The 22,245-nt window shown below is 38.1% G+C and overlaps 1 protein-coding gene across 6 annotated transcripts in view; it reads right to left on the bottom strand.

Moving 5' to 3' along the window:
• The window catches only part of ATP11A (ATPase phospholipid transporting 11A), a 118,576-nt gene that overhangs the window by 73,240 nt on the left and 23,091 nt on the right, over window positions 1-22,245 (bottom strand). For 2 of the 6 annotated variants that reach the window (XM_085053121.1, XM_085053129.1), the window contains exon 1: window positions 4,333-4,516. The exons of 1 other annotated variant lie outside the window; for it this stretch is intronic. In XM_085053121.1, the coding sequence (XP_084909247.1) occupies window positions 4,333-4,380 (48 nt within the window). In that variant the 5' untranslated portion in view covers window positions 4,381-4,516. Of the gene's footprint in view, window positions 1-4,332; window positions 4,518-22,245 lie in introns of those variants that run through there. 3 more of the 6 variants (XM_085053138.1, XM_085053099.1, XM_085053111.1) reach the window with 3 other exon arrangements.

The raw sequence follows: 22,245 nt of genomic DNA, 5'->3' as shown, positions 1-22,245 counted from the left end.
TATTCTAAATGCTAATTCTTTACCTTAAACCTTTAAAAACACTGAAAGCCAAAGGCAATACCTAAATCAAATCAGAAATTGTTGCTCTAGACTAAATTGTTTGTTCTCACCAAAATGCAGTAAAATAACAAGATTCTACAAATTCTACTTCACCCATAAACAGAAATACATACTCCTAATGAGTCAGGCATGTTTGACTTCTGCAGAAGAGCACATTATTGGTTTCCTAAAATCCACATTTCCAAATGTGTTTTGGTGACATGGGACACTCTTCAGGACATGTATCCTACAAGGCAGGATCAGCTGTCCTGCAGGCAACGAAAATGGGGCAAGATAGCAAAAGGATAATGCCAAAAATAAAACTTCAGGTGATAGCCCAAGGAGTATTACAACAAATGAGATAAGTAATCCTTGGCAGTGCCCTGTTTGGTAGTACAGTGTCTTACAGGAGTTATTTTTGTCCACTTCCTAATACTTTCCTTTTTCCCCCTCCTCTAAATATAAGACGATTCAATCCATAAGAGAGAATTTCAGGAGGGGAAAGTAATTTACTTTTGCCATCTAGAAACAATTCATCTTTCTCGATTTTAGGATGCATTCTATTAGACAACTCCTCAGAAATAAAATACAACTACATTTAATAAAGATAGAGGGAGTACCAGGTACAGATCCTAACTTAAATTGCCTTAGGAGGCACAACACAAACAACAAAGGAAACTCAACATTTTTTTCATTTAAATAAGCAGCTATGACTAAAACCAAGGAAAACAGAGAATATTTTTACATTTATTTCACTTTTTAGAATATGACTGCATCTGAGGACTTGCCACAGCAGCTGTATTAGTTACCACATCCAACAACCACGTCCCTGTAAGCAAATAGCTACTGCAGATCTAGTGCAGAGCAAGATTGTGAGTCTACCAGTTCATCTGTTAGTTCTTCTTCTAGAACACACGGCTCCTAAGGGGTCAATTATACATTGTACATTGAATTCAAATGGAGCAAGTATTCTGATAGGAAGCGATAATGACTTACTTTGTTTCTTAATGTAAGTTGATTATGTGCTTATGCAAGAGGCTATCCGGTGGCAGCTGGAACGTTTTACTTCAGCTGAGCCACTGCTTCTGCTCAATGGGGGCACTGTGAGGTAGAAATGGCACTGGAGCCACCAGTAGAAGGAAAGCAATGTTTATACCAGTCTGACAGGTTCCAGCACACGCAAGGAATAAGGATATTATGCATCAAGTTCATCACAAGTGAGTTAAATCTGCTATTGTTGAGAAAGCTTATCACCCTTGAGGAGATATATTATGGACAATATTCAAATAGCCAAGAACACTGGCGTTTGAATAGGGGGTTTTTTTGTTGTTTGTTTTGTTGGTTTTGGTTGTTCGTTTTGTTTTTCCTTTTTTAATGTATAACATTATAGAAGGAAGAAAATTGAATTCAACTGCAAACTTCTAGAAATAAAACCTCCACATGCTTTTGCAAGGACACTAGCAGGAGGCTATTAAACACATAATGGGTTCATTTGCAATTTGGGTAAATTTTTACATTTACAAAATGGTAACAGGAAAGTCTAGAAGCTATGCCAAAATGTATTTGCACTTAACATAAATTCTTTCAAATAAGAAGTGCTGAAGTCCTACAGAAAAGTCCTATCAGAAAACTACACCTCCAAATAATCTTAATACGTGAAAAACACCTCCTGGAGACAAGTTCAGATTTCATTTGCACATACACCACACACATACACAGCATCCTTTCTTGACTCATAGTACTAAACTCTCTTTAAAAGGTACGAATTGCCAAAGTACACCACGATTTCATTTTATATATTTAGTCAAAATCTTGCGTGAAAACAAAGCAAAAAAACTACATAGGTTAAATCATTTGTATTAGAACCTGTATCATCCCTCCCACATACCCTATAAAAAGACTATAAAATTATGCCTTAGCTCTACATAATATCAAATGTGTCCTTGTAAGGAGCAATGCTAATATTGGACTGTTAATGGGGAGGCAAAACAAAACAAATTGCATGTTTTCATTTATTCCAATGGAGCTTTGAAAAGAAAGGCTTGCTAAGTCCCAAATATAAAAGTTACATAAATCTAGTGTCCCTGTAAGAACTGTAGTATTTTTCTTTGTAAGCTGCTTAGATTTCCTCAGTACTAATTATAAGTCACTTTGTTATGAGTCTATAAATTTAGTATCAAAGTTCGCTGGTTTAGAAAATCTCAGTTCTTGGTACTTGAAAAATAACTAGTGTTTCACTGAAGACCAATAAACAATAAAAATACAGTGTCTCTACAACAGCATTGTGTCCAGCTGATGAAGGTGCTTTCTTCTGCTCCACTGAAAGCACAGAGGTTACAATAATATGTTCTACTTTGTCTTATCACAAAAAAAAAGCCTCTGCAGTATCACCCTCTCAGAGAACTCTTCAGTTCCTGAGCATTTGCTCAGGGAACTGAAATACAATGAACTTTAGAAAGAGCTTTCCCTCTGTGTATGTGCAAAGGGAAGTGAGCTAGACCATGGAGATAGGAGGGACAATCTGTCATAAAGCAACTCATGCTGGAAAACTCCAGTCATCTAAAAAAATAATCATGCCCTCCAATTAATGTTTAAGCAAGTAATTTTCCCTCTCCTTGTTATTGTATTCTGCTGACCATTTCAAGGGTCTCTATACTTTAATACTAGAAGAATCACAGAATCACTGAATATGCTGAGTTGGAAAGGACCCATCAGGATCATCGAGTCCAACTCCTGACCCTGGGCAGGTCACCCCACAAGTCACACCATATGCCCGAGAGCATTGTCCAAACACTTCTTGAACTCTGTCAGGCTGGTGCTGTGACCACTTCCCTAGGGAGCCTGTTCCAGTGCCCAACCACCCTCTGAGTAAAAACCCTTTTCCTGATATTCAACCTAAACCTCCCCTGAGACTTAGCTTCATACCATTTCCTCAAGTCCTGTCACTGGTCATGAGAGTGAAAATCAGATTTAATATCCAGCAACAATTATATTCAAATTCCCTCTTTGAAGTAAAGAGAACAAATACTTTGAAAGTTGATTTTCAATGTTAAAAGTATATAAATCTCATAATACAGTAACACAGAGCACATCTAAAAAATACTCAGATCTATATTTAGAGATGGCACATGAATTTTACTAGTGTCAACACAGTGATGCAACTTGCTTTTAGTTATCCACTACATGGAATGCGCATTGCTTCAGCTGCCTGTGGTTCCATGGCATGAAATGTTTCTATGTTTCTCTCAATTCAATCTCTATGTTTCCATGTTTCTCTCAATTTAATCAGCATAAGGTAATTCTTCTAATTCTCTGACACTGCCTTTGTTTCAATGTTGGCGACAGTGCAATAAAAAGCTAGATTTCTTACACTGTAGACACCAGAACAAGGAATAAAGAACATACTGGTTTGGTTCTTAATGGTATCGCAAGCTGCCTACTCTTGATGTTTCCATTTTAATTTTACATACTTACTTTCAGTAAGTGAAATATTATTTATAAGTCCTTTCATGCTTTGTTTATACATCTGCATAGATATGAAACGGGACACGTGGAAAAGGATTTTCCTCAAATGTGATGTTAGCTAGAAACCTTATGGAAAAAACACAACCAAATTCCACCTCTTAAATATTTTGGTTTCAGCTTTGTTTCCTTCTTAATCTCTCACAGTAGTATCAACATCCTCATTGATGTCTCATTGAAAGTCTAGGCATTTCTATATATTATAAAGATTAACACAGCATTAGATTAAACAAATATTCAATGGTTAGGAATAATCTCATGAAAAAAAAACATGCTTTTGTCTTGATGTCTTATGAGGTACAAGCTTGGTGTACCTCAGGAACATCTTAGAGAGGAAGGGACACTGAGAGCCACACCATGAATTTTGTAAGCCCTCCAGGAAACACCCAGACTTCATTTTTTCACAAACGGATTTGCTAAGCAAGTTAAACTGATGACTGTCTGGTAAAAAAGGTGAAGAGCCAGCAAGCAGATGAGTGTATATTGAAGAGGTTAGACCTACTTAATAAGGGGCAAAAAAAATTGCATGTCCCTGGAAGGAAACATAAAGCTCATAAATCCTTTGCTATCTGTAAAGACACTGAACTCCATAATGCTCTCCTGTACTTACAACATAAAATGAAAATAATTCTAGATGATAGGATCTGCTAGAGAAAGCAAAATTAAAAGCGAAGGAGCATTGAGGAAGTCCATACAGGCCAAAGGACCGTGCAAAACAACTAACGTGCTAAGGCACCAGCCAAAGGAGGCCATGCACCAGGATAAACCCACCTTTGCATGAAGCTCCATGCACGGGGCACGAATGGGGGCATTTGCCATGGCTGTGCCAGGCCAGCCCCTCAGAGCTCCCCACAAGGGCCTGGTGGTGAGGGCCTGGGGGGAAGCAGCTGCAGGGAGCCAGGGCTCGGCTGGAGACGCGGGGCAGCAGCGCCCGGCCGCGGGCAGGCCTTGCCAGGGAGCTCCCCACAGACACGGCAGCACCCACAGCAGGCTCTCCCCACACCAAAGGGGCCAGCAGGTAAAGCTGATAGGGTTTGCTCTCAAATGGCTGCAGAGCCCCTGCTGCAAGGCCAAGAAACGAGCAGACCAACAATTCCAGCTCTAACCTTATGAGGGACCATCCACACACACTCTCTAAGCATTCGGGTTCCGCTGACAGAAGTGTTTTTAAAGTGTACGCATCTGGTTGAATGAATTTGATTCACAGGTTACTCAATTTTCTTCTGGTAAACATATTTTTCCAAACAACTTATTCTGAATAACCAGCAAGTTCAATCTCTGCCATACCCACACAGCTGCCACTCTGTTTAGCAGAGCACATACCACCAAAACCTGGCCTGACACACGAAAAGGAACATCACCCAAGTTCCTAGTCCCCAGGGCCACTTCAGTGGCCACTGCTTTACAATGTCAGAATGCCATGGCTTGGCAGTGTCTGCTGAAATCCTGGCCTCGTCCCCGCTTACAGGGGATCTAATCCTTGTTCGGCAGCCCCAAGCACACACGAGTAACTTAAACAGTCACCATCGCCTCAAACACGTGACAGATGCCAGTGTAAAGGCACATGAATTTCATAAAGTCTCTTCATTTCAGGGGAAAAAACAGACATGGAAAAATTGCATCTTCAATACAAAACTGCTGGCACGTGTTAAAATTTCCACCTGTGCCAGTAGAGCCATTTTAGTGGCCTTTCTGTAGCTAAGGCCACATGGTGAACACTGTCATTACCACCAAAAGGGCTGCACAACTCACAAATCAAGCTGCTTATTCCACACATTATATGAAGATCAATATCAGCTAAGAAAGCTTCTTCACCACATCTCCATAAGATGCTGTGAAAGCAAACAAAGAATTTCTTTTTTAAAAAAAAAAAAGCACTGAAGAGATTAATGAATTTTGAACTTTATTTGTAGGCATGAAGATAGGAAAGTCATCTACCTCTAGTGAAGCATAAAAAACCCCCAATGAGACAACCTGTACTCATAGCCTTTTAAAATTTCTTCACACTGTTCTTCAATTACATTTGACTTTTGTACTGGAACTCAAATTTCCACAAGCCAATGAACTCCTCAGATTAAGGTTCGAAGGTGGCTTGGAATTGTGTGTTAAAGTACTACGCATCTAACTCTGGATATCTTTGATCATATTGCAAAAATCTTATATCTCTCCCATTTTATACAGAGCCAACATTTAGCCTGCTTTCTGGTTTGGTCTCTTCAACATTAACTAAGTAGTTCCAGTGTCCCTGAAATGATTACACATCGAAAGATCTAAGAACATGCTTATTCTTTTGAAATCCCTCCAAAAAGGCTATTCGTCTTTTATTGTCATTATTGGTTGGTGCCATTTCCTTCAAAAATGAGTGGCTCTAAAGCTATTGATTTAAGAAGTTCCACTCCAGGGAGTTCACATTAAATTCAGTCAAATGATGTAATGTATTGGATTGTCCCATCATCTTAGTTCAAAAATTCTCTAGGTTATAGAACAAGGCTAGGCTAAGAAAAGAAATCACCTTGGCAATTCCTTGGAATTAATAAATAAATTAGAAGGCCCATACTTTTTCAAGTTGCAGCAAGCAATAAATCAATACACATCAAATCTATTACTTTATTTTTTTCCTTTTGTCCTGTATGTCAATAAGAGAGCAGATCACAGCTCTAATTACAACAATTACTTCCAGTGACGCCAGTAAGATCAAACCAAAGTTATGAGAGGCTGTTTTAAAGAGGTTATCACTATTTTCTAAGACCCAAAATTGAAAAATCGATTAGCAGATGTCTATTTTGCAACATTTTAAAACTTGCATCCTCTCCAGACACTTCCCCTGTTCCAGCTCTCTAAAAATGTTCAGCTTTTTCTTTAAACATCTCTAGATGGACATTCAATACCAATACGACATAATTACAGGTCAGCACTGTGTCTTGTAGGCCAAATATGATAACAAAGGTGCTTTTGTACACAAGCTGTTGCTACTTTTTCCTTTCAGAAAAACAGAACAGAAAAGAAGTACTATGAGGTACTTCAATGTGCTTAGAATTACACAAGCAATTCTTGTATATCACATACACAAGGTAATTACTCACAAGTGTTTTCTACAATCATTTAAATACCAATTCTGAGCTTTAGCAATTACAATGAGAGTGGCAAACACAGGATAGCTTTTTTTTTCCTAGGAAAAACTCACCAATTTCATCATCACTTAGATCTGCCTAAGTGAACTTTCCTGTGCTTCTCCTACTCCCAGACATAGTCAAGAACCAACAATGCAAGTCCAGTTTCTGGCACTTAAAACAAAATATAACTTGTTCAGCTCAGCCTATTACATATGCTTCCTTCAGTATAAAACCAAACAGACAATTAAAGAGAAATGAAAAGTCAAAACAAAACAGGAAAAGAACTACATGTGGTGAGCAGGTAAACGTCGGAGCAGGATCTAAAGGTTCCCAAGCTTGGGCTCCAGAGAATTCAAATGGATCAACTTCCAAAGTCAGAAGACCTTCCATATCCAACTTTCAAGCATAAACAGAAATCCATCAGGAAAAGGCAAAGGGGAAAAGGTTGTTTGGCCACAGATTTCCATGAAAACACTGCTAACCTTGTAATTTCAGAAGGGTGATGGATTTTGTAAAACTATGTACTATGCAGCCAGGTAAATTCTATCTGCTCCATGTGTCTATTTCTACATAAAGTTTTGACAGTTCTGAGCACATTAGGCATAACAAACACAGTCGAAGTTGACAAAATGTGGGTAAACTTCTTCATGGCACAGTGAGAATAAAGACCTACCATACCCAAGTGGAAGGACATGTTAGGTTATGCTTCCATGAAGTCTTTGCATTTGGCTGGTTACCATAAACCTGGAAAAAGAGCAATAGCAAAAAAACCCCAAAGCACCAAAAGCCTCAAGCACGGATGAAACATTTCTCTTTCACTTATCAGCATCACTTCTAACTTCTACTAGGAATCTATATACCACTGGACAAAATTAAACTTGATACTTGTTGGGGTGGAAGATACCACCTCAGGAACTGCTGAGGAGCTGAGTGGTTCCAATACAGCAGAACTCCACTGGTGGAAGGCTTCTTAGTCCTCCCCTCTGGAGAACACGATGGTCTCTCCCCAAATTATGTAAATCCCCCCAGCTGTAACCTAACCCCTGATTCCATCCCTTCCTCCTTTCCATTGGTTGTGGTGTTCCCCCCGCCTCCTCTCCCCTGACCCTCCAGCCATCCCTTTAAATGTAGACGGCTGGGGTGACTCGGCCTCTTTCACGCTGGAACCCTTCAGAATAAACCTCTGGAACCTCCGGCTGACTGAGCGCTCTGAATTCTTTGTCTCTGGTAACGCACGAGTTATCCAACTCCGTGGGTGAGTGAGAATATGTGCCTTACACCGGCACGGGTGTGAGAAGGGCTTTTCTGTACAGCACCAGGCAGTGCTGGCTGGAGTGATCTCTCGATAGCCATAGAGACACTTTCAGTAAACGCAGAGGCCTGGTTCCACCCCTCCTCCCCCCCCGCGTTAGATACTGTTCTTCACTGAAAATTACTGTGAAGCCAGCCAATGACACTATATTAATTCTTGTTCCTCATTGGACTAGAAGTCATCAGAATGACTTATCTATGTAACACCATTTCCACAAATCAAATCAGCACAGAAAACTTTCCACTACACATCACCAAACACATAAAACAAGCCATGTAACTGATACGTTTTTTCATACCATATCTAAATTAAGCTAAAGAGACAAAAATCAAGTCATTCTAGGATAAACAGTGACTTGACAACCACTTTATCATCACCAAACCCTTACTTCTATGTAGGACACATACCAATCAGCAAAAATATTTCACTTTCAAAGTCAGGTATTTTAGGCCTTCAGAAATCTTACACATCTCTATTTGTTTATGTAGAATAAACAATTACCACATCAACTTCCTCCCATTATTGCTTTTCTCTACATAACAAGTGGTTACTCCTAACTCTAACAATCTTCATTTAAACATGGCACGAACAAGCAAAAAAATCTTTAAGACTGTCTCAGTGTGACTAACCCTACCCATACTGATGTAAAGCAATCTGCATCTCAGATTTCTCTTGCTATACGGATGAATAAATTCCTCCCTCCCTCAACAGTTGAACTGCTAACTCTGAAGCAGTAAAGAAGATAGAGCCCATAACGAAAAATTTTTATTCTAGTAACTGACTCATGTATTTGTGATACTGTAGAAAATGCAATGTTCTTTCTCTGACAAGCTTTGCTGCCATCCCTTGCCACAGTATCCTTCATTCATGACACTGTAGCTTGCCTTATTAGCTCAAAAGGCACGAGACTGTGTCCTCTCTATTTCAAGGTACATGCAGTGCTATTTTATTGTGTATAGACTATTTCTTAAATATTGCTCCATTTAGAATACTAAAAAAATTTCAACCCCATTACTTTATGTTAACACAAACAGAATAAAAATGCTTTGTTATGGAACTATGCTGGCTTTTTTCTCCTTGGGAAAGCAAAGTATTTGGAATTACAAACTTCAGTTTCTGTGCTTTGCTAATAATAAGAGATTAGAACTTAACAATGTACTAACTGTTAGAGAAAATAAGACTTAGTTGTTGGAACAAACAAGATATCTACTAATATCCACTAATATTAAAGCCTTAAAAAACATCTGCAAAATGAGAAAAAGCAACCTATTTATCTGCAAATTGAAAATACAGCAGGTTTTACTCTAGGCATCAGAAAGAAAAACTTGAATCAGATTATCATTACTTAATATAGTGCTACACACTGTCAAGTTAAAAAAAAAAACAAAAAAAATATCAGGGTTCAAGTTTCCTACACAGCTTCATTCTTAACTGTATTCAAAATAACATGATCTAAACAACTATGGTAGGAATGATTCAGGATTATTCTAGAAGAAAAAGCTTTTATTAATTAAAATGGTTCCTCTTCCATGAAGGAAAAATAAGCCACAGCATAAGCTGTTAAGTTACCCAGACATAACACAACAAACAGCATCCTTTTAGGCAGTGTGTCTCTTGCTCCATCTTCACTATAGTTTAAATTGCCACAACCTAAATACATGGCAAGGGAAATAAAGCAAACACCACAACCTAACAGACAAAGTTTCTTTTGTAAGACACAAGAAAAGATCTTTTAACACTACTTGTAGCTCCATCTCTAAGTTTTGTTATCTCAAGGCTGCCGTAGGGGAGAACTCTTGCTACCAACATTTTAGTAAGACCCTTCTCTGCTGCTCCACTGTTTATATTGCCAATTTCAGCTATGAAAAGTTGCTTTCTATTGTCTTCCTCCTGGGAAGCATTTTTCCACATTTATACTGACAATAGACTTCCATGGAAAAATCAAGGCTCACACTGTGCTCTCGAAACTAAGCCGGCTCATCCTGTTCTTTACTGACATGCAAGTCTAACAAAAGACCAAATAAATCTGATCATAAACACACCTTACCTTGAGAACCTTCTCACTTGAGATCAGAGTGAGTCAACACAAAAAAGTAGCTTTTAGGCTATTCTTTATTAAAGAATAATAGAATCATGAGCTAGTTCCGAGATCAACCTAGCAGCAGGCCCACACACTGCACTGCAGCATGATGTGTTATTTCTGCATCAGTCCCCCAAAAATGATTAAGAGTGTTACATGAGCTGGTGTGTAGGGGAGTGTGTGTGTGGAAGGAGGGTGATGTTTACAGTCCACAAATAGAGATTCTCAAGTCTGTTATCTTTTCCTTGGAAGCAGAACAAAAGAAATAACATATATACAGTATTATGCAGTGCTGGGTAAATGCTGGACTTGACGACCTTGGATGTCATTTTCAACCTAAAACCATTTTATGATTCTATTGCCATGCACTGTACTACAGGGAATGAAATAAAATTCGGAGTGAAAAAACAAAACTGCTTTTTTGTGGAGAAGTGCCAGATAATGAAAGCATGGAAGCTGTGATGGGTCTGGATGACACTCAGCATGGCAAGCATGCAAACTGGCCAGTAAAACAAAATATACCTACAGCTGAGGACTAAGCAGGACTAGGGACTGGAGGCAAAGATTATTCACACCATTGTACAGAAATAATCACAAAAATGTTTTACAGAATACTGGTAAATTTTCATGAGAACAGAACACAAAGCTGGACATCAAAAGAGGACTGAGATACTGTACTAGAGCACCTTGAAAACTGTACTAAAAAAAAAAAAAACAGTAAAATTTAATCATACAGAGTGTATAAGCTGAAGTATTTCTAAGGACTATCAGCAAAAGCTATGTGGCTATAAACTGGCAGTTCATCACCTAGGAGAGGGCCAGAGGATGGGGTGCTGCCTGTAGAAAAAGTGCTGTACTGATAACATTATACAGGCCATGGGTGGCATCTAAAAAAAAGTACTATTATAGTCTTCCTCATTTAAAAAAAGATCAACCTAAATCAAACCAGGCCCACAGCAGATCTATATCAATAACCAGAGAGCCTTTGAGATAAAAAGAAACTAACCCATCTTTGTCTAGGAATGCCTAGGAATATGAAATTCAAGTGTGAAAAAAGTGTGGTTGTCCTTTAAAATACAAATAAAAATGAATCAATACTAAAACATTTGGTTTTTGAATACATATGCATAAATTGTCTGTCAAGTTTGACTGAAAATGAAGCTTCCAAACAAAGTAGTGATATTTGGTTGTTTGTAGAGGATTTTTTTGGAAGAGGGGTAAGAAAAACTCTTTCCAACAGGGGAAAGAAGTTGTAGCAACTCTTGAACTTGGTAAACTGATGACACAAATGCTGTCTGCCTGGAATATGGAACTTTATATAAAACATTAAAAGCCTAAAGGCACCTGGAAGAGGGAAGGTACAGCTCATCATTTGCTCACAGCAACATGCACTCTCACTGGGAATTTTTTAAGTCACCACCAATCTGCATACTTCTTCCACTGGAAAAATGTAATGTCCTAAAGTATTTTTCATTACAGAAACATATTCTCTTTAAATAATATAAGACTATTTTATGAAATGAGTCTATACAGAGTATTTCAGATCATGCCTTAAGCATTACCTGCATCTGTTTTACTAGAAAGTTTCTACCAACCATAACATTTCAAATTGCTTATTGAGCCATACTTACAATGTTCTTCCATCCCAAAAGACTTTCTGCTGACAAACATGACAAGACAGATGACTACACCTATACATCAGTATTTATTGGATATATATACTGTGCAGTCAATAGAACTGGCAATATGTCAGAATTGAAAACTAATGCACTTGTCGAACAAACCCAAGAAGCTCAGACTTGGCTTATTTCAATTATCTAAGCCTTGCAGGCTGTAGCCTCAAAGCTGAAAACCAGTACACTCATATTATCAAAATCTTTTCAACACTAAGAAGTAGGACACCTTTTCTAATTGCTATGGAACAGCTCTGGAAACAAGAAAAACAGCAAAATACATTAAGAGAATAGTACAGCCCTAAAATGTTCAAGCTTTCAAGCTGCAGTACAATAACTACAGTCATTAAAATATCCCTGGCTACCATTAAGGATACTCTATTGGGTAAGAGCCACCACAGCTAAATGTAATCTTTTTATAGAAATTATTTTTAAGTTCCTGGGTAAGTGGCAATATTCAACTGAACAACAAAGCCCAGAGTTAAAAAACAAGTCCAAGTGGCATGGTTTTTCTTTCCCTAAACAAAAACCTGTCCATAAGGTACCAGTGGACTCCTGCCCAAGAAAATAATGCCTGAAACTGGGAGTATCCTTATAGTATTATATGGGGATGACGTATGATGTCAGAAGTCTCATAAACATCTTCCTGTAATTACACTTACATTGCGATTACCTCACTTTCGCAATAAGATTTCTACAAAACATTTTCAGGGCTAAAAAGGTGACGGACTAGAAGCAACATGCAAACAGTCATCACTATCTGTAAGGCAATCTGTTCCTTCCTCCTAATTCCCTGTTAAGAGCATTCATAACCAGCAACACAGGCAAGTGAAGCAACTTCTTTTCTCACTTCAGTATGATCAAGTCAACATTGTGTCATACCAGCACAGACAAAGTGATCTTGCTTCTGACTACACAGCTGCTGCCCCAAGATACAGATAAGGAATGAGAGGCTGAGAGCAATTCCACAGAAGGATCTTCTGCCTCAGAAGGTGATGTTGCTTCTTGGAGGCACTTTGTATGTGTTGTAGTCTCTGAACTTTTTGAGTATAACAGGTGATTCTAGTGAAGGAAACTACATTTAAAAATGGCAGAGTTGTCTAAACTTTCTAAGCTATGGCTAATGGAAAGCTATCTACTTCAGCCTTGGAAAGACCCATGAATAACATTTTGGGGCGTTGTCATATCAGTATTAACACATTCGACCTCCCCCAAGTTTCCACTGTACTAATGGCCTACCTGTGAGAGATATAACCAGTGTGCTAGAAGTATTTACAACTGGCTTAAAATAAACAGAATCACAAAATCTTCAAGGTTGGAAAGGACCTCCCAGATCAGAGTCCAACCTTTGATCACCATCTTGTCAACCAGACCATAGCACTAAGTGCCACTTCCAGTCATTTCATGGCTTCTAATAGTATTTGACTCACAGACCAAACACCAGCTATGCAGTGGCTACAGGCAGCAGGAGCTGAAGTTTTAGTGATGCCTAAAGTTTAGCAATTACCAAGTATAATAGGTACTAACAGTATCACAGCCAGGCATCCTTGATGGCTCCCTGGGTATAATGAGCCACATACTGCCAAAACTGAACTGTGTTCAACACTGAAAGGGAGACAACTTCTTGCATCATAGGAAGCAAGGGGACAAAAGGGATCGGCGATTAAGAAATATGAGTTTACACCAAAGGATTACTTAACATGAGGTCAACTGCACACAGTCAGTGTAAAGCAGCTGTGTCAGAATTTGTCTTGATGTATAAACAAGGCCTTTAAACTGTCTTAACTGCAAACACAAACATATGCATGTGAGGCATACTGGCATAGTACTAACATATATGACAAAGACAGCTGGGAAGACAGCAAAAACAGAATTTACTGTGAGGACGTGACAATAAATGTAAAAATTATCTTAATACATTTCTACAGAAGCTTATTTAGTACTCAACTGAGACAAAGTTTACAAAATCCCGCCTAATTTTATTAGCAAAGTTAAGCACTCTTCAGACATGACTGTTCACCAGAGATAGACATCAGAGGAAAGAATCTCACTCTTCTGAAACAAGAAGAAATAGCTGTGACATTCAAATCCAGCTTCAACAAAATACATTCTGAGCAAAGATATTGGTTAGCATGGGCATAGGAACAAAAATACATCATGCATAGAATGAGACAAAAGAATTAATGCCGAGGAAGAGAATAATCTCAAGGCATGAAGAGTGCCCTGAGCATAAGAAGATCAGTACATTCTCATTTTCCATGCAACTCCTGAGCCCTTCCAGGCAATAGTAATATCTGCAAGACAGCACCATATTACTGGATACCAAAAGCAAGAGAGGCTGAAATGAAAAGGAGCAAAATATTACTAAAAGAAAAGAGGAGTTATGAAAACGAAAACAGCAAATAGGTAGAAGTCCATGCTCTTTCCACCCATTAGAGAATAGTGATTTCAGCTTTGAGAGGGCATTCTCCATCTGGGAAATATTAATCCTTCTATGAACCACACAATTCTCCAGACAATTTCTGCTGCATTGGCATGAGCAAAACATCATGCAAACCTCCTTCCTCCAATAACAGAGCCACCTCAACTTGACAGAATCACCAAGACTTATTCTGAATTTTAAAAATTAAAAAAGAGAAGTCTGAACCTTGTCCTTTCAGGAAGATATTTTAAGTTCAAATCTCAACTGTTCAATGTATGCAATGTCTTACGGAAAAAAATCCCAAGCATTAAGAAAGCAAGAACTGGCAAAAGCCTACTTTTCAGAAAATATCAGTCTTCCCCTCTTCACATCATTCCTTCTGTTCAGATAATTGAGCTGTATACATCACTTTAGCCAGTGACCCACATTACACAGCATTAGCTGATTTAACAGTACTTAATTAGAAAAAGGGCTTAAGTAGTTTACCATGCAAATGGTAAACCACAAAAAAAGATAGACAAAATGAACAGAAGCAATTTAGTGGTCATGTTTCAGTACACTGTCAGATTTAGCAAACAAAACAATAGGAATTCTAATTACTTAAACAGATTTGGGCATTTCAAACAAATGAGGAATTACCAGGGGTTGATTAAATGATGCATTTTACCTAGAGACAAGACTGGCATGTGCATACAAATTGCAAATGAAGTCAAACATTTTTACCTTTAGAAAAATTATTTTCAACAGTCATAGTCCCTAAAGGAGAATCAGTTCCTTCCCTATGCAGATTTAATCCTGTCATAGCTTATTTCCACACAAATTCTTGCACAAACTAACAAAATCTTCACATAAAAATAATTTTTGAAGTTGTAACTGCAGAGTAACAATGAACATTTGAGCTTACACCCAGAAACATTTGTAAATCTCTTCTGCAATAAACACCACCAGGACTAGGATTGCCAAACTCCATTTTTATCCGCAAAATCTGGATTTAGTATGGATCAGACTGTTTTAAACTGGACTTCAAAAAACTCCTCTCTACAGACAGCCTTGAGGAAATTCTATATATTCAAAGGCTTAAAGAGCAGTGCTGTGGCAGTACTGTTCTTCAAACTGCCCTAAAAGTCCAACCATGACTACTAACAGGAAACATTTGACTGGCTTTTGTAAAAGCTGCCTTCTTTATATAGATAAAAACTGAATAATCTTCACAAGAATTCAGAAAAAATTTGATTTGAGATAGCTGTATTTAGCTTGCTTAATATTCAGGTGACTTTCACTATTAAGGTATAGAGTCCAGTGCATCAGTCATTAAGAGGAGAGGGTAGTCAGTTATCTCCATATACATAATTTAACTATTGTCTCAGTTCAACAAAAAAATTAAGTGAAAAAAAAGTTTACAGCATTAAACAGACATCCAATTCAACGAAGTTGGGTCAGGAAATTAAAATAAGATTTTTTAAAAATGCACAAGCAAAAATTCAGGTTTTATTGCTAAATGACTTATTCTATATGGAGAAAAGCTACTATTTCACAGAATTGCAGATGATCCTCAGCTCTAATAGATTGAAGCATACCAGAAGTCTCAACTATAATTTTTCCCCCCATGTTTTAATTTGAGGAGAAAAACCACAATCTTTCAAAAGTGGTTCTCTTGTGATACAATTTATAAATTATTAAATAAAAAATTCTCAATTTGTATCAATTTCCCTTTAAAATTTTGTAGTATGTGTCTCAGCATGAATTTAAATGACAAAAAACCAAACCAAAACAAAAAAAAAACCACCAAAAAACCCAGCAATAACAACCCATATGCAAAAGCAGCATACTGTTTTAGCCAGACTGTCTCTAACTAGGTAAAACGTAGTTTGGAGCTTCCCCCCCCGCCCCCCCTTAAAAGTGACCCATATTTTATCTCCCCTTATAATATTTCATTAAAAACTGTTCAGAAATTTCTATGAGCAATCTGGGGAAATGAAAGAAAGGGTTAATAACTTATTTACATCAACTTGAAAATGAAAATTAGTTCTGGCAGCTTACACTGGATGATCATCTTTTTTCTTCTACTACCCGTAATACCTGACAGCAATTTACAGTAGGTGGTCATCAACCACCTCAACTCACAGGGAGGCAACTATTTTGCCAGTCCATGTGGTGAGTCATTCAGGGTGACACACAGGAATATTTTCATAACTGAATTTGTAACACCTGTACTCCTCTTCAAAAAAGCAGCAGTGCTTTAGCCATTAACCTGACCCAGAAACACTCACCAAGGTCTCTGAAGAGAAGATCAGAGTTGTTACTTTGGGCCTGGAGGAAGGTGACTAAATTAAAGCGGCTCTTGTTTTAAAGAATTTTCACTACAGTTTCTCCTGAAGTAGATAGTCAGGGCTGTAGGTGATTAACACCTCTATTAAGAATGCTGTTTTTCAGGTTTCAAAGCTCACGAGCCCAAGTTAGTCCACATTTGTATTCCTATATGTAGTTAATGGAAACCCAAATTTCCTAAGTTTTACACAGGACACAATCATTCACAGACAGCAGAATTACACATACTCTACATGACAGCCTTGAAAAGTCAGCTATATCTGCAGTGCTTTATTTTTTTTATATTTAGCATTAATTCTTAAACTGGTCAGGACTCTTCTCTAAGATTTTCTGTGACCTTCCCCATAAAATCTCCTCTGCAAAGCATCTTTCAGTACCATACAATAATCCATGTAATGGAAATTACCTTGCAATAAAGTGGTGGGACTTGCTAGAGCCAGGGGAAAAAAAAAGGCACAGAAGCACACCGTCTGGGTGCCTTTTCCAGAAAAGCCTTGTGCTTAAGTTTAACCCACAAACTTTCCTCTCACTGCTCAATCCTGTTTAGCCTTCTCTCAAATGAAAGCCAGGCCACAGTGATTATGCCAGTCACCATAACTAATGGATATTTTTTTACTAATGTAAAAAATATTTTTATTAATTTTTTTATTAATTTTTACTGATTAGTTTTACTAATGGATAGTGACCAAAGATGGATACAGCATGCAGTACCCCAGGGAGTAATCATAATGATCTTCCTGAACGATCTTTCAGCATCTCCTTTTCCGAACACCTCTGCCTTCAAAGCTTACACCTTGAAAGAACTGCTTACAAAACATTTCTGCCAAAGATTCACAACTAGGTAGGATTCCATTAAAGCAGACATATAATCAGAACTGTTTTCATCCTCCTCCTGCATTAAGCATTACATTACAATTAGTAGATACTAAATCCCAGCAACTATTTATTTTCCAGTATCTGTCTATTTTGAAATTCTTTTTGAACATCTCACAATTAACTTTGGGCTGTGTGATTTTGCATTCAGCACACTTTGTTCCTTTGCCTAGGATATGTATGAATTTGCTGAGGGCATATATCCTTGAAGATCCCGTTGGAAAGACCTTTGTGGAAATTGATCATTCAGTCTTACCTTTTTCTCATCTTCTGGCCAGTTATTAATACAACAGGAGGCAGTTCCTCTTAATCCACAGCAGCTGATTTCCTTTAAAAGCATTTGGCAGGAGGTCTTGTCAAAAGCTTTTTATAAATCGAAGTGCATTACAACAGCCATACACTTATTCCTCTCCCTCCCTGCCCCCTCCAAGGATTCTAACTGCTTTATGAAGCGTGACTTCTAGCTAAAAAAGGCCATCTTTTTTTTTAACTTAATGTGTTTAACAGTTTTTTATGGTACTCTACTTTCTTGAAACACTCAGATCTACTTCTTTCCTAGGCCACTGTGGTATCACAGCTTCCATTCCTCTGGTGCACACAGCCTGTTCTAAGTGATGGATTACATACTTCTGCCAAAAAAATCATGACACTTCCATGTCTGAGGCATTTTACACCTTGAGTGAATTTTAGCTGGTTTGCATGATGTCCTATTCATTTGTACCAATTGCTTCTCATCATGTTAATTAAAAAATAAATTCTCAGGCCAAAGAACGTGGTCAAAAATATCTACCTACAGTCCTCCAACAGCTAACACTTCTGCAAAAATTCCTGTGGCTTGTCTGCTGTAATAGCACCTTCCTTAAGAATTCCCTGGTGGGCTGGCCACTCAACAGACTACAGCCTTCCTCACATTCTTCCCACTGTCAGTGGCATGCCAGTAATTATCTTAGGGTTTTAATTTTAAACCTGTCACTCTTCAAGCAGTTCTACTCTTGGAAGGATTACTGCCATCAGCTTTTTTCATTCTATTTAACCTGTTGAGTTTGGTTTTTTTTTAAGCTTTTTGACATGTTACTTCCAAGTCTCCAATCTGTTGTTTTGACATATGCAAGACTCACCTTCACAGCTCTAACTCTTCATTTCTTCTTACTTGGCTTCACTGAGTCTATGAAGCTTGATTTAGTTTTTGGGAATGGGAAAACTAAGTCTTATTTTAAAAGTTGGGAGTGGATTAGTTCATACAGGAATGCCAGGTAACAATATAATACAGGTAATGCTTTCAAGATGTCTGCCAAGTAACATTTTGAATCAGACTTCCTGCATTGCTTAAAATTAAGATTTCCTCTTTGTGTATCAAGGTAGATAATCAAAAAACATCCTTGACAGCTGAAATAAATATTGTCTCCACCACATTCAGTAGTGAGATTTGATCTTGCTCCTCTCTCTCAAGTAAATGAACTGTACTACTTTTACCAAAACTTTCTCCTTTTTTCATGTCTTCTGGCATTTTATGTAATTCTCAATATTCTGATTATGTGGCTAACAGCACAGCTACACTATCAAACAGTCAACAAAATAGCAACAGCATTAACCTCCTTCTCCTTTTAAGGTGTATTTTAATCCATTTAAACTAACACATCTTACCTTATTCCACTTTCCCTCATCATATAGCATCTTTCTACTAAGGCAACTCATCTGTAATGCAATTCCTACATATTTGCTCCCAGATACTGCAGTCTCACTGCTTATCTCTCCTCCATAAGTTTCTCAAAACACTTATTGCATGAGTATGCTAATTTTAAAATAGTTGTTTCAGTCTACTACCTTTTTCAAAAGGCACAGTGCATTATGTAAAGGCATACAAGAGTCCATGGTGTATCACTTTGTCTATTTTTATACACTGTTTTTATACCATTTAAGAGGACTGAATTTGGCAATACATTAAAATTCAGGAAAGAGGCAACAAGAAAAAAGCGACAGAAGTATTTTCCTTGGCCTTTCATCACTCAGTGAAATACTATCCAAAAAATCCCTTTTCTTCTACAGCTTTCAGTTTAAGGAATGATGAAAAATTTATCACAATACAGCTAGCATATTTTTTAAATTTCATTTCAGATTTTGACAACAGGCAGAGTAGAGTGCATCTCCAATCCCCAGGACTAAAAAGGAATTCTTGCATTTTTAATTCACCTGCCCATTCACTGTGCATTCCTACATGTTCCAATAGCTCTCCAATGAGAAACCTTTTAGCCCCTTTGCCAGTTCCTGGGAAGTCTAACAGCACCCTATCTTCATTCAAGAATCCTGCTTCTCAAATACTGCCCTGTGACAGCTCCTTCTCAGCCATGTGCTTCATGAACCATTTCGGTGTCACCACCAGCTCACTATACCCAAGCACTCTACATTCATCTTCTCTGACAACACTAGACTGTTGAGAAGGTCCAAAAAGCTTGTTGCTTACCTGACACATGTCTTTTGCTCAATATTGGCTTCTTTCAACTCCCCTTTTCTATCACCATTGCTTAACCCTTCTCACTGGCAAGCTGAGACACCTGTCTGCACATTGGTCTGCATGAACTCTTTGGGGTCTCAATATTACTAACAGCATGGCAATTAATACAACCCCACTCTACCACAGTTTAGTAGTGGATTTGGCAGTGTAAGGTTAATGACTGGAATGCATGATCTCTTCCAGCCTAAATGATTCATTCTATAATCTCATGTTTTACCATAACAGCCCTGAGGAAACCAGTCTTCGTTGAAACAAAACAGCAGACAAAGCTACTTGTACTGACAGCAGGTGTTAACCAATGCCCAAAGTTCAGCAAGAATATGGCAGCTGGCAATCCTCACTTACAGTCTCAAACTGACTTCGGCTCAGATGCTCTCTGGGTGGGATATGCTTTCTATATATTTAAGTGTAGTCTCCCATTAAAAATGTTAGCACACAGCAAATTACTGGCATTCCATTTATTAAACACATCAAATTAAACTGCAGTGCAACCTTTACATTCTGCTAGGCATTTCTGATGTAGCTCACTAGCTGTCAAAGTCTGATGCCTTTTGTTGCATCCTCTTGAAATGTCAAAGTTTCATAACCTGCAGCTATTCTGTCACTTCATCTGACTTTGTATATGAAATAAATGAAGTGGGCATCAGATCACTGAATTTGGCATGCTTGAAGGGTGAAAAATTTAAGTCACAGCTCAGGAACAAAGTAATATAATGTGGCAGCCTCTTATTAATCGCATGAAAGGAAGTAGAGCATGGAATAGTTTTCTTATTACACCAAAAATGACATATTAGATTACAGTATGCTCTTTTTTTGTCAGATTATATAGTCATTGCTTCTAGAAGGACAGAGAAGTACAGGCCTCGTCTAGTTTTTTAAGCACAATAAGCTTTTCCAAGAGTTTGGAGGCTTCTTGGTTTTATTGTTTTGAAAACTATCATGAGTAGCAAACTACCTCTAATAAGTCTGCTGTTAAACAGAACTAGATTTTTTAACCACAGTTTTTCATTTTGTTCTATTTCAACTCCCTCTTGTGACTGGAAGAAATACTCAAGTATTTAAAGGTACAGAAAGCACTCAAACAGAACCCTCAGCCTCAAAATTAGAGGATTTTCATTGCTATTCTGATACTGCTTAACACTGCCAGTTTCTGCTTTGCTCAACGCAAAGTCTTTCCTCCCCTTTTCTATTGGAAAAAACACCTTTGTAAGCATAGCTGGTGACATACACACTTTAGCACGCCCCAACATGTAAAACCTGCATTTGAGCAGCCAGTGAAATCACGAGCAGTCACAAGGAAAAAAAGGTGAAGTCTGAATAGCAATACCTAGAAAGTGAGTAAAGCCAGAGACTGCTCATCAACTCTGCACAGCACCCACACAAAAGATGCAGAGGGCTGCTTCCCCATCCACCATAGATTCCTTTATTGTAGGCATCAAAATCAAAACAGCAAATTAGATGACTATCTGGTACTCACCTGAAGGAGTCTAGCAGGGAGGTCTCTTAAGGAAATCCATGAGCCCAAAGATATGCCACTCTCCCAAATAAAAAAAAGCTAAAAAATACTAGCTTGAATTTGCTTTCATGTGTTTAGATAGAATTAACTGCTTGATTTTGGAGAAGGGAAAGCTCAGCTATTTTCCATACATTCTCTGCTTTTTCCATTTTTTTTTCCCACATAAACCTACAGTTGAGCTGTGCATTATCATATCACCAAGCATGAGAGGTATCACATGCAGGTATCTGAGTACAGTTTAAGTAAGACAGTGAAATCACGTGAGATTAGAATGGTGTAGTAATTTTGATACACTGATGCAAGTAAAATAAGCAATTGGAGTATCACATCACTTATCTCTGTAAACCTTGGTAGTCAAAGCTAGACATTCTAACCTTGAGCCATGTTACTTGTCTGAGCCTTTTAAGGAAAGTGACAGTGGTAAAGATGAGAAATTAAGATACTTGAAGCTGATCTGAAATCTCAGCCTGAACACACTAAGTAATTTTAAAACATTAAGCAAAGATATGTCTTTTCTTAACTTGTCTTCTAAGTACAGACTTCTCAGCTCTAACACCTGGATAATGGTTGAATAGAAATCTGGTAGGGAGAAAGTGATGGCAGGCAAGTAACTCCACAGTGCCTTCACTGCCACCAGAGCTCCACCCACCCTGCAGCACCCCCAGCCACTTCTGCCAGTCCTGTCAGTGGACAGACCACCTGCTGCTGCCCTGCACAACAGATGGTGCTGAAAGATTAAAACCTTCATTTCAGGTTATCAGTTTTATCAGAAAGCCTAGTCTTATTGAGAGCATTCAATAGGCAAATTCTAGTTTTCACTGTCACCACTAGGTTTGAGGGACCCTGGCTAAATTG

The sequence above is a fragment of the Lichenostomus cassidix genome, chromosome 1, assembly GCF_008360975.1.
Source record: "Lichenostomus cassidix isolate B80296 chromosome 1, HeHo_3.0, whole genome shotgun sequence".
In the NCBI taxonomy this organism is placed as follows: domain Eukaryota; kingdom Metazoa; phylum Chordata; class Aves; order Passeriformes; family Meliphagidae; genus Lichenostomus; species Lichenostomus cassidix.
Note: the sequence above shows the minus strand (reverse complement) of the source record. Positions and strands in the feature narration are given on the sequence as shown.